At 38.3% G+C, this 13,375-nt stretch overlaps 1 protein-coding gene across 6 annotated transcripts in view; it reads right to left on the reverse strand.

The window, feature by feature from the left end:
• The window catches only part of FGF13 (fibroblast growth factor 13), a 533,641-nt gene that overhangs the window by 59,154 nt on the left and 461,112 nt on the right, over positions 1–13,375 (reverse strand). For all 6 annotated transcript variants that reach the window (XM_082376182.1, XM_082376177.1, XM_082376178.1 and 3 more), the window contains one exon: positions 11,954–12,057. In XM_082376182.1, the coding sequence (XP_082232308.1) occupies positions 11,954–12,057 (104 nt within the window). The remainder of the gene's footprint in view (positions 1–11,953; positions 12,058–13,375) is intronic.

Raw genomic sequence — 13,375 nt, forward strand, 5'->3', positions numbered from 1 at the left:
GAAAATTCTAAGTAAAATAACAGGAGAGCCTGAGCTTTAGGTATGTGATCGAACAATCTAAAACCTGTTTGCAGAGATACCTGTATGAATATTAGCACAAATGGGCAAAAAAAAAAAGCAGTGATGGTAAACTTATTTGAAAAGATCTGCCATCATATAATCTCCTCTACGGACTCATTGAATTTCTGCCATATTATGGCAGATCTTTACCACTACGGTGGGAACAGGGATTACGGTGCCTGGGCCAGGTGCTCCCACACTGTTGACCCCTGAGGGTGGAGCATCGCCCTTACAGCCTACTCAGAATTTCAGAGAGTACTAATAACCTTGTGGAAGAAAGAGTGTTTCCTTTTTCATTTTGGTTCCCTGAAACTAGCAAGACTGAGGTGTCCCGGCCGTCAGAAGGAAAGTTCTGAAACAAACCTAGACCAGAATTGTTTCAAAAACATCTGGAATTCTTCTATTTCTTTACTGTTATTACTCCTCACCAGTTTGCTTGCATCCTTTGGATGTTTGGGCGGTACACAATTACAAGAACAACACTACCATCCAGCCAGCTGGTTGCCAAACTGCCTCTCTGTGTCCACACAAAGGAGCAAGCTAGGAGACCAGAGCCCTTACCTCTCCGACAGCAGGAACCATGGAAATAGAACGGACTTGAGGACACGGAGAGGGGGAAGGGAGTGTGTTATAGATGTTGAAAGACAAACAAACAAAACAAAACACCCCCCACCCTCACCTTGATGCTGAAATCCAGCAGTCTTGCCAAGGCTTGAGAGGTTCAAGGCAGCTGCTGTTGAGGATTGGCAAATAAAAGGATAAATTATGGAGTGGAAAAAGACCCCCGTCAGAATCTGGAGAGAAGGCACACAGAAGGAGCTTCCAAATCACGTAAAATAAAACGCTGCTCTGCGTGCCCTCAGTGTGGACAGAAATCAGGCCAAGGTCCAGAGCAAAGAAAAGTACTGAGCAAAACCACCCATCACGGTTCTGTTGATCTCTTTTCTCCAGGTTAATTACTGGTTTGAATAAAGTCTCATGCCTAGATCAGAGACAATGGCACTTAATGTGTTTCCTGAGCCTATTATCTTACATGAAGTTTAAGAATTGTGAGATTCAAATACCCTGTGACACAAATAATGCTTTGATTTATGGGCAGCCCTACTGGAAGCAGAACTTTTTTTGTCTGAGCAAATAATTCTCTTTGGGAATAGAGGAGTACAAAGAAACAAAGTCAGTTGGCTAGGTGGCTTCCCTTGCTGGTAAGGATATTAAGAATGAAAATATAATAAACAGCTTTAATAAAGGTGCTTTTTATCCACTTGCTGCCTCTAGTGTTAAATGCCTCTCTAGCCAGCCATCTAATCAGAGAGAAATGGTCCCTGGGTAACAGGGATCTCAGAGCAAGAGGAGATGGTAGCTTCAAAACCTCGCTCCATTTCCTCATCAGTGATGAAAATCACTGGTAGGAAATGAATTCCATTCTGGGTAAACGAGCACTTGGTATTCCCCAAAAGATCAGATGTTAATATCTCTTGCGTATTGTAACTCCAAGAAGGTGCATCTCTATCTATGGGCCAGTATTGTTTCTCTTTGCTATGCCTACCTACTACTGCAGCATGACATTACAGAAAAATGGAGGGAAAGATGTCCCCATGTCATTGTCCAAACATGTGAGTTTGATATACCTTGAAGCTTTGGTTGGTTGAATCCACTGTAATCCATCTGTTACCCAGGTGGGAGATTTTTTAAAAAGAGTTGCACATTTATAAAACTTCTAAAGCACTTCAACTTATATCTTTTCTTCATATAATTGAAAACCATTTTCCCACTGTATTCAAGTTTACCTTGCTAGGACATATAAACATGGTCTTAATGTGATCTGCTGAAAACTATGGTGTCAAACACCCAATATATATTCAATACAACTGGTAAATTTCCATAATGATGCACCTTCACTCACCCCCATCCCCAAGGACGTTCGAATTGTTTCCCTATATGGATTTTCTTACAGTGAGTTCTAGACTAAAAATAGCATTGCCAGGCTGTGGAAGTTGGGGAGAAACAGTTTATGCTGATCCTTCCAATAGATCAACTGTTAACAGTTAGGGCTCTGAACTTAGGACGAATCTCACGTGCACTGTAAACTCCAGCCATTGTCAGTAGAGATCAATGTGATCATTGGGCTGCCTAGTACCTTGTGGATGTTCCACAGCTATCTGGTCACTGATTGGTTGATGAAGCTCCTGGACCATTTCAGGCCCAGATGTGTGACTGGGCTTTCTGAGACTGGAAGAATGGAGGGAGTTTTCAGGAAATCTTTACTTTAAAGGTTATGATAACACAACATTGTAAATCAACTATACTCTAATATAAAATAAAATTTAAAAATAAAAATAAATAAATAAAGGTTATGATACAGGGCTTCCCTGGTGGCGCAGTGGTTGAGAGTCCGCCTGCCGGTGCAGGGGACACGGGTTCGAGCCCTGGTCTGGGAAGATCCCACATGCGGCGGAGCAGCTGGGCCCGTGTGCCACAACTACTGAGCCTGCGCGTCTGGAGCCTGTGCTCCACAACAAGAGAGGCCGCGATAATGAGAGGCCCGCGCACCGCGAGGAAGAGTGACCCCCGCTTGCCGCAAATAGAGAAAGCCCTCGCACAGAAACGAAGACCCAACACAGCCATAAATAAACAAATAAATAAACCCAAAGTTTAAAAAAAAAAAAAAAAAAAAAGGTTATGATACAGTACAGAAACACTCAGCTTCAGATGTCCCCGAGGCTCTGCCTCTAACTTCTTCAGTGCAAAGAGTCTGCAAAGTGTTAACACTTGTATTACAGGAAATCATTGTTATGATGCGGGCAGGAACCAGGGAATACCGTATACAATATTTTGGAGAATTCTTTCATCAGACCAACAACCAATCAGCAAGTAGCCCTGCTGATTTTGTGACCGGATTATAGCAATGGATTTGTTATGCACAGGATTTTTTGTTATACTATTTGCTATATACAGTGGAGTTTTACCTGTTGGCATCTCATTTCTGAAAGCTATCACTGTCATTTTCTAGTGTCTCTTTGTCAATTATGAGACTATTATGGGATGATTCACACCCTCCCTCTGTTAAGCACTTTTCATTCTCTGTGTTATTACAGTCTACATTCTAACACCTTGGGGCAGTTATTTACATTTGACTTTTCCAAATCTCTATAATAATTTTTTTTCTCAGGTAAAAATGGACATCATCTCTCATTTTGGCTACTCCTGTTTTATGCTGAGCCAGAATTCCTATACACATCTGAGGCTCTTATGGAAGGGGATGTTATATATCATGGCTACTGGCTATATGTAAAATCTTGCCAAGAAATCAATTGAGGCTTTTCCAGTACTTTCACTTCCAGGAATGTCAAAAGCAGTTAGCATCAGAGTATCTGAAGAAGAACTTAATCAGATTTTTAGCACAGACGTGTTATCTATTCACACATTCAGCCTGGGCAAAACATATTAAATATATTAGTCGGGGGCTTGCCAGTTATTAACCTCGGTTACAGCTATTATAATGATCAGAGAAACGCTTTCATTTAAAGTTTCCCTGTTCAGAAGTCACAATTCCCTTTAAGCGGTGTAACCATTGAAACCAGTGCTATTGCCTTCAATTTTTTTCTCGTGTCTCAGTAATTCACTTTCTTATGTAATCTTGAAACGTTAACACTTGAGAGAATGCATGAAAAGTTATAATTGGGCCCTTTCACGTATTTTAAATATTCAAAAGCCTTGACAGAAATAATGTGATTTGTCTTTACTTTTTGTTTTACACATCTTTATTAATTATTTTAATGAATATTTATTTAAAAGATAAATTTTGCTGGGTATTGCTCTATGTCTAAGAAGGGGGTGGAGAAAAATAAAACCAGCTATTACTTAGTGAGCATAGGATTTGGTAGGTAAACTATTTTAAAATATTTAACTTTCACGGAAAAAAAAGGATAGCAAGAAAAAGGGTCTTGATGGGCTCTGTGTTTTTCTATCACATGGTGGATTAAAATTATACAAACAAGAAGGCAGGGACTAAAAACAATGTCTGCACCAAGACATGAGATTCACTGAACGATTAAGTGAAATATAGCTAACAAGTCTTATTTGCTCTGTTTTATAAAGCTATCAAGCATTACAGAATATGTTGCCAGAGCAATCTCTAAAGGTATTACACGTTCAGTGCAGGGTATGTATTTAAAACAGAATTATTTTAGGAATTCCAAAATAACTCATCCCGTAATAGCAACAGAGCAATGAGCGTAAGATTGGTTTCTTCCATTTGTCTTTCGTGTATGTGTGTTGTATGCGTGTGCATATATGTGTACGTGTGTGCATCACCTCCTTATATCTGGTTTTATTAGCTAAAATTCTTCTTTGTTATTCTTGCCAATTATTTTATTCTTTAGCTCCAACAGACTGGCTTTTTTCCTACAAATATGAATTTAGCCTCTGAGTTAAAGCCATGAGACACTCTTTTAAATATGTACCCCATGACCTTTCATTTGGATTATTTTTTCAACTTGGCCTCAGAAACGCAATACAGAGCCAATCTTACTCTATTTAGCCATGACTACTATTGTCTCCTTGATTTCTGAGGAAGTATCATCCTCGGTCATTTTTTCCATCTAAGAAACTAAGACCTTCGCCCGGAATAATTTCTCAGTTTGGTTATTATTATTATTTTTTTTTACAGAGACCATAAAGAGAAGACCCTTGACTTTGAAGGCACAACCAACCAGAGTCATCTAATTTCACATTCAAATAATGTCAAGCTAGATTTTCTTTCACATTTGAATGAAACTTCCATTAACTGCAAAGAGAACTAAACATGTGAAATAATCTGTGACTTGGGAAATCTATTTTGGGTTTGAAAAGTATGCTGATTCACTGGTATTCTGAAGGAATATCTAAGATGAATACAGATATTTTGGTATATTTTTCAATACAATAATTTTAATGACCTCTAATTCAATAGCACCAACACAATAACTACGAGCCTCTTTAAAACATAAAGTTTGTCTGCTTGAGCTTAGCAGAGCCATTCATTAGCAAATAAAATCTGCTTGTTTTCTCTGCTTTTCTTCCTGTAAAATAATTCCGTGTCTACATTTTCCATTTTTAGTGATACCACTCGGAAATAGGGGTGTATGTGTACAATTACCCTTACAATCCATTAGTCTGAACTGAAAATGCCCATCAAAATTGTTTAACCCCATAGCCACTGAAAACGAAAAAGTTTTCTAGATGTAGGCACCAAAATTGGGAATCTAAGTCTTCAGAGTCAACATTCTTTAAATTTTATATTAAACACATCAAATTCAACAATTTGTGAATTAACTGAAATATACAAATAAGCTAATGTTGTAGTTAGAAGTTAGAATTTATTTGTGTCTACTCGTTTTGCAGGGCGTGATATATATGATGGCTACTGGCTATATGCAAAACCCATAATGATCATTTTCTTCTATATTGGATGTGATAGTGTTCATGTTCATTTTAAATATATTTCCTTTTATAATTGAGTCAATCCCACCTCCTTAAAGAGCTGTAATGTTTAAACCAGTGCCCTTGCATTTAATTCTATTAAATTTATAAGTCTCTGTGATAATAACCCCAGAAGTTAAATTATACGAACTTGCTGATATACAGATTTGACATAACTCAAACATTTTACGTGCTACAAATGTTTGCTGGGAGAACATTCATCACTCTGAAACGATCGATGAATTCATCTAAATTTTAACATCCTTTCTGTACTAGAATATGGTCTTGAGCTGTGAAGCCGTATCACTGAAAATTAGATCTTAAACTGTCATACACTAAAATCAGAGGAACTAAAGAAATCTGCAAATGAGTAAGGTCGCAGTTGACAGCTAAATGCCCTGAACATCTGAGGCATGTTAACATAAACCAAGACCCCACACACAGTATGAAATCAAAACATGTATCAGAACCGATTTTAATTCACCTGGACGATTTAAACTAACTTTCCATTAAATAATGGTATGGAGGCCCAGTGACTAGAATGGTGAACCCAGGAAATCCTTGCTGTTGGATCCTATTTTTTATGACACTTGTTCATTTTGGGAAAAATGTGTTAAATTTTCTCTACCTCAATTTAGCTATCAGTAAACTTATATGGCCTATCTAAAAAAAACCAAAAAAAACCCAAAAACAATGGTCATTTCTCAATTTATTGACTAATTATCTTATTTTTCTAAAGAGATTTGGGATACCTGAAAATATAATGTTAAAAACTGGGTTCTACAGAGCAGGTATTTACTCAAAGTGTCTCCCAATGGATTGTTTACTAGTTGCAATAAAATAAAATAAATTTTAAAAAGCAAGAACTACACAGTGGAAAATCAGTCAACATCTTGAATGGATCATCAAAATTAACATCTGTGAGGGGAGAAGAAACTTGCTAAGTTTAAGCTAAGTAAAAATAATTCAATAGAGAAGGAAAATATGCCCCCTTAGCTCAGATTCAAAGTCTGCCTGGGGCCCTGGGATCAGTAACACACACTGCCTCATTCCCATGGCATCAAGCGGACTCTCAGAGAGACCTGCTTCCTGGTCGTGCATCTAGTTTGCTGTGATAGTCCCAGGACCATAAAACACAGCAGTGAAATCACTCCTAAAAGCCCTCTCTAGAAATATCTGAATGGAAGAGGTTTACTTGTCAAAGGATTTCTACCTGTCTACACATGTTAGCTATCCCAACAACAACCCAAGCAGCACAGTGTACTCTGGAAATGGAAAACTAGTGTTGAAGAACGGGAAATAATTAGGCAGGGGAAAATGCTGCTACCAAGTTCTGGAATATTCCAAAAAGCAGGAGAAAATGCTTTGGGCTCAGCTTTGAGTCTTTATTATCTTGTTTCTAATATCTGTTATTACTCCTCTATTAAGATAGTTACTAGGACATTAATAACATTTTTACATTTAAGATTTTTGTTTTCCTATAGCGAATGTTTCTTTATTTCAAGCAGTTTTGAAATACTTATTACAAATGGCTTTATACTATTAAGTTTTGAGGAATTCTCAAAAGCTTGTGTCCAACTCATTATTCTTAGTAAAGGAAAACCAAAGGTATGTACAAAGTTCTCTATACACAATGAGTAATAATTTCCTTACAGTTCTAGAAAGACTTAGTTATATCATGGACAAAAGTAAATATGTTATGAAATAATGGCTAATTATGAGTCTCTGTGCCACAGATGGTTTCTCACTGCCACTTGAGCCTACATCAAGTCTGTCCCCCATGGCAACAAGGAAGAAAGGGAGGGGGAAGGGTGCAAGAATCCTGAGATTAATCATGGAAAGCAAATTGCTATCTCTGTAGCAATAACAATGTGGAGGTATTGTTTCTTTATTTAATGGCCAAAGGGGGTAAGAAATGGTAAAAGTGTTAAACTGAATTTAAAAGAAATCGAGGAGAAAAAAAATAAAAGAAATCGAGGGATGTAGAAGCAGAAATGCAAAAGAAGATAGAAAAAAGAAAAGGAAATAGAATAAGGAATCTCTTCGAAGGATCAGCATTTTCTTTCATCTCAAGAAACAAGCCTTTAGAAATGTAAAGGCAATTTGTTTACAAGAACAGAATAAGAAGGTCAGCTTCAGAAATTTCAGATATCAGACAAAGTGCCTATAAATTCATGGTTTCTGACTTCATTGCGGGGGGCAGTTCTCAGTGCTATTCAGCAATCATTTTTCTTAGTCGTCTATCAGTGGTTTTCAACCCAGGCTACACATTAGAATCAGCTGGGGAGCTTTGGAAAATACTACTGCCCAGACTCCACCCTCAGATATTTTGATATTATTGGTTCGTGTTTAGCACAGAGAATGGAATTTTCTTAAAGGTCCTCAGGTGATTCTAATAGGTAACTAAGGTTTGTGAACTATCTTCTGACTAGCGGGTCAAGAAACTTTTTTTGGTAAAGGACAAGATAGTAAATAATTTAGGCTTTGTGGGCCACAAGGGCTCTTGTTGCAACTAGTCAACTCTGCTGTTGTATCGCAATGGCAGCCATAGACTTTTGAATGGGTGTTACTGTGTCCCAATAAAACTGTATTTACAAAAAGAGGTGGTAGGCTGGATTTGGCCCATGGGTCACAGTTTACCCACCCCTGGTCATTAGACAGTTTCCTCTCCCCTTTCCTAAAACAGCTGTTCCAAACCTTCACCTATATCCTCCCTATGCCTGATTTTTGGCAGATGACTCTCTTTCCTGTTTCAGTGGGAAAATACAGGTCATCCGGCTGGAAATTCTTCAACTTCCTCGTCCATCACCTGCAGACTTAGTACACCTACGTCTGCATCTGTCCTCATCTCTTTGCCTCCTGTTGTAGAAACAGCAACTCTTCAAGGTGAATCTAATCCTCTCACTTCTACTCAGTTCCATCACTCTCTCTGACTCCTTTGGAACCCTACTCCACAAAGGGTCCCATCTCCTATGTCTTTAACACCTCCCTCGGTACTAGCTCTTGCCCTTCAGCTAACAAATATATTCAAGAGTTTTAACCAAAGAACCCTCAAAGCCTTCTTCAATCCCATGTCCTCCTCTAAATACTCACCCACGTCTCCCTTTCCCTTAGAAAGTCTACACCTACTGCCTCTACCTCCTCTCTTCCCATTCATTCCTCAAAAGCCACTGCAGTCTGGCTTCTGTCCCCACTACTCCACGGACAGGGCTCTTGCCAAGACTGCTGAAGACCTTCATACGGTGTATCCCTAGTTCTTGTTTTACTTGTTTTCTCTGAAGCTTCTGACATTGTTGACTCTTCTGAAAACTCTCTCCCCACTTGGTTTTTGCAATGCTATGATATCTGCCACAATTCGTTCTGCTGCTGCTGGCCGCTTCCATGCTAGTATTGCCTAATATTATTTGACAAACTCTCTTTTCTCCTTACGCTATGTATTCCTCAACTCTTCTCGTGGCATCAACCACCACCTACATGTGGTAACTCCCGCATTTTATCTCTAGCTCACATCTCTTCCTCAGGCTCTAGGGTCATATTTTCAAACATCTATGTCAAGCTGTACTCAGGTATCTTTTTTTTTTTTCCCCCAAATCTGTAGTTTTTCCTTTATTCTCCATCTTGGTTAATAGCTCACCATCAACTCAATTGCCAAAGGTAAAATTCTCACTCTCCCTCAGGGACCCTAATAATCACTGCTGTGCAAATTTTTAAAAATGTCTACCTGAGGATACTTCACTTCCATCTGTGCAGTAAATGGCAACTATACATGTTCAACCATACATGGTGTTCCTGCTCTCCCTCCAAATCCAATCAGCCACCAAACCCTCATGATTCTACCTCTGAAATACCTCGCAAATCCATCTCCATTTAGCCACTGCCACCGCAAACGTTGTAAGGCAGACCTTAGTCAGCCCTCACCAAGATAATTTTCAATAACCTCCTAACAGATTTTTTTACTTGCCCATATCAGTAGCCTCTACTTCCTTTTCTTATTTTTGCTTCCTCCCTAAGGTCTTTGTCCAATCTTATTTTCTCTTTGTTAACAAAACTGCATACAGTATTTCAGTAGCAGAAGTGCCACGGTTTTATGTAAGGGAAGAATGATCCTTTCCCTTTGGTGACCCTCTCTTCTTGATGAAGCAAGATACTTCATTTAGCTTTTTGGTCTTGGGTTGCTGAAGTCACTAAGACAGACAAGATCCCGAGAGAGTCTGAGCACTATATGTTTAAAAAGATGATAATAAATGGAGCTCCCACTGAGGATGGTGATCAACGTGGTGATGGGACCCCAAACCACAATCAGTAAGAAGTAATGAGAAGAACTGGGTAATTTATCCTGGAGGAGATTCTGATTCTCTCCTGGAGCAGACTAATTTGGGTATTTTTTCCTCTATGAACTCTAGGATTATCGATCAGACACCTCTCCTCCTTAACGAAAACCTAGTTTCTTTTCCTTAATAGGAAACACTTACTTAAGGTTTCCCTTCCTTAATAGGAAATGCATACAAAGTAATCCACATTTTGCTGTATATTGGCCTGCCCACCAAAGAAAGGAAGCCCATCCATCTACAATGCTGATTCCCCTGGAAAGCCTTCCTTAGAAATGAGCTCACGTTGACATTTACCATCTGCTAGAATAACGGTCAACTTGAATGGTAGGCTATGAGTTTTTGACATCAATTCCCTACATGTAATACTGCATGCCCTCATTTTCTTGAGTGGGAGCACGTGACATACTGCCTAACTTACATGACATTTTCTCATTTTAACTTAAATATTATTTGCAAACTGTTTTAAAAAATTTACTGTTGCCAGATTTTTAAAAAATCAACCTTTCTCATCAGGGCACCGCAATGGTGACCACAGCTCAGTGAAATTCTGGATGCTTTACCAGTAATGATTTCCTATGCCATCTGGTATTTACCTTCTCAAAAGTATGCCCTGTATATTCCATTTCCTTCCCATACCTGCATAGTAGTTGCAGAAAGCAGTCATTTATTTTATGAAAAACCTACCTTTGCATCTGGTCCTGATGAGGTAGTCTGTTGATCTAAATGAGGTTAATTAAAATCCTTTGTTATTAAATTATCTTAATGCACAAATCTGAAAGCCAAATCCCCTTTCCTATTGTTTATAATAATGGCCATGTATTAATAAAGTGACAGATGTCATGAAGTTTGCAATAAACTCAAATCTTGCATTTGTAAAAAGAATAAAACCCCTGCATTTATTAAACAACAAGACAGTTGAAATGGCCTGATAGGAATGCTGATCGTGAACAGGATTTGAAGATTACGCTGCTAATCTTTTATTGTGGAATCTGAAATGCACTACCCAGGTTTACCAAATGAAAAGGCCCTTTGGTCTCACTCTTCTCCCGCCCCTCTTTCCCATCTTGGTCTCTGAAAAACAGAGTTATGACATGGTTTCACCAGGTCTGAGAGTCTTTCTACATACCTGGCTTTGAAATAAATTTAAGGAACAGGCCAGGGCAAGCATGTTTAAAGGTAACCACTTTTGCAGTTTGAGGAATAGATTTCTCTAGTCATGGTAATAGCCTACTTCAAAGGCTATCTAGAAGGAAGTTTGACAAGCAATTTTCTCCATTTTTAACATCTTATCCTTTTCTTAGAATATATGAAGTTCAAAACAAAGATTAAAAAATATTCATATATTAACTGGTGTCCTGCACTCTCTATCTAGATCTACTGCTAAGAATAAAATCCTAACTCTGGTACTGTACCATTTCTGCCTATGTTTAAATGTAAAAATTTTAAAAGTTTAATGTGGCCCCAGCTTCCTAGCTGAACTGTTGTCTACATTGTTTATAAATTTCTTGGAAAAAGTTTCATTTTGTACTCTGTACATTATAAACTTTTAAGAAAAGGCAAGCAGGAATTTGTAAGGAGAGATTGAACTGTGCTTGATGGAAAAACAGAATTTAAAGTAGAGACAGCAAATGTGACCTAACTGAACTGAAGATAAGATACAGAAACACTTCTAAAACTGTTCTTTATGTCCTAGAGTTGATTGGAGGAAGAGGTTTCATTAGTTTGTTTAGGAGTAAACATGGATAAATATATGTTGAACTGAGTTATAGAAATGGCTTTGCTTCCCACAGTTGCAAAGCACTACAGCAAGACAGACCATTATATCATATGCTACACAAAATAACAACCCATATGCCAATGTATGCAAAAATGTTTAGTGAATCTTTGCATTTTATACCCAAAATGCTAGCTTCAAATGATTAATTAGTAATAGATATAATTTTCACTGGAAATTAATTTGTCTTTTCAAAGAAGCTATTTCCATCCAGACCACTCTTCCTCAAATCACACAAATCTGCAATGATAACACATATGCAGCCTATTTCACTTCATATCAGGTAAAAACTAGAATAATCAAAACATGAACACAGTGAAAGGCTTACCGAGGTGTACAGGTATCCCTCGCTGTTCATTGCCAAATACAGCTTGGTTTGAACTCCTTGAATAGCCACCACTCGAAGACCCACAGGGATGAGGTTAAACAGAGCTGCAACCAAAAAGAATGTGAAAACAAGGTTACGATTTCGAATTCCATAGCTTTTCAATGTTTCCAGCAGGACTGTCTGGTCTTCCAAAAGTAATGTGTGCTTGGTAGGAATATTCATATATATATATATATATATATATATATATATATAACTACAGATAGATAGGGCCTCTTCTACCTTTCAGTCATATAACGGGGACGATAGCTACATATTTTCAAACACCCTGGAGAAAATGGAAGACAATTCCATGGTTTGTATAGTGTTGGAGGTGGGAAATCTTGATGCTTCTGTAAAGATCCAGTTCCAGGAATTGGTCTACATGTTAAATAGCTTTATTTTCAACCAGCCAAGGTTTTAAACTGCTCCCTTAGACAACTGCTGAAATTCACAGACACAGATATGATCTATCAGCTGGGGAGAGATTCCTAGAATCTTAGAAAAGACACTAGTCCAACTCCTTCACCTAAATTATCTGTATTATTTCCGACGCAACCACAAAAAAAAGAGTTCCAGGCCTTGAAAAAAAGGAGTCTTACGTTCCCACAGTAGTATTTCTTAAAGAACATTTTCTAAGATTGGGTTGAGATAGGTTGTCTTTTAGTCTCTGGGAGCAAAGGTTATAGGAATAAAAACAATGAACTTGAGAGGTTTATTTATTTCATTGTTTTTTTTCCTAAATAGTTGTAAGTGGGCAGCTGGCTGGTGCCAAGGAGGCCTTCATTTCTCCATTTGAAGGTTTGATTGCGTGAAACTTACACCCCGGCTCTCCTCACAATCACACACCACTCACTGGATGAAACCAGTGGGCGTCTTCCCCCTACCAGCTGTCTACTCCCTCCTACACCAGGAATAAAAATAAAACAGTACATTTTTAAAACGTAGTGCTTGCCACACACATCTTTTGAAAATAGCCTGTGCACCTTTCTCTCAAGAGTCCTAGACCAATGTTGACGATTTTTGCCTTGGTGTGTAAGTTTATGGAGGATGGTAAATTGGTCTGCTATCATTCCTGTGAACAAGAACGTAAAGCAGTCACCCCGTGGGTAAGAATAGTTTTTCTCAGATCTCTTATCTTGGTGTATGTATATTCTACTGCAGTAGGTGGGGTTACAGAGATGAGAAATATTAATGAAGAGCTCAATATTCCTTGGTGAGCCTACAATGTACCTTTCCCTTAAAGTCAGGGTGTCACCAGAGAGGAGCTAGGACGGTTCAAAATACAAGTGTTCCTACCACATGCCACTGATGGCATTTCATTCAATACTCATCATATTTGAAGCTGTGCCCTTCTGTTATGTGAGGTGAAGGAAAGTAATT

This window comes from Balaenoptera borealis (assembly GCF_965194805.1).
Source record: "Balaenoptera borealis genome assembly, chromosome: X".
Classification (NCBI taxonomy): Eukaryota; Metazoa; Chordata; class Mammalia; order Artiodactyla; family Balaenopteridae; genus Balaenoptera; species Balaenoptera borealis.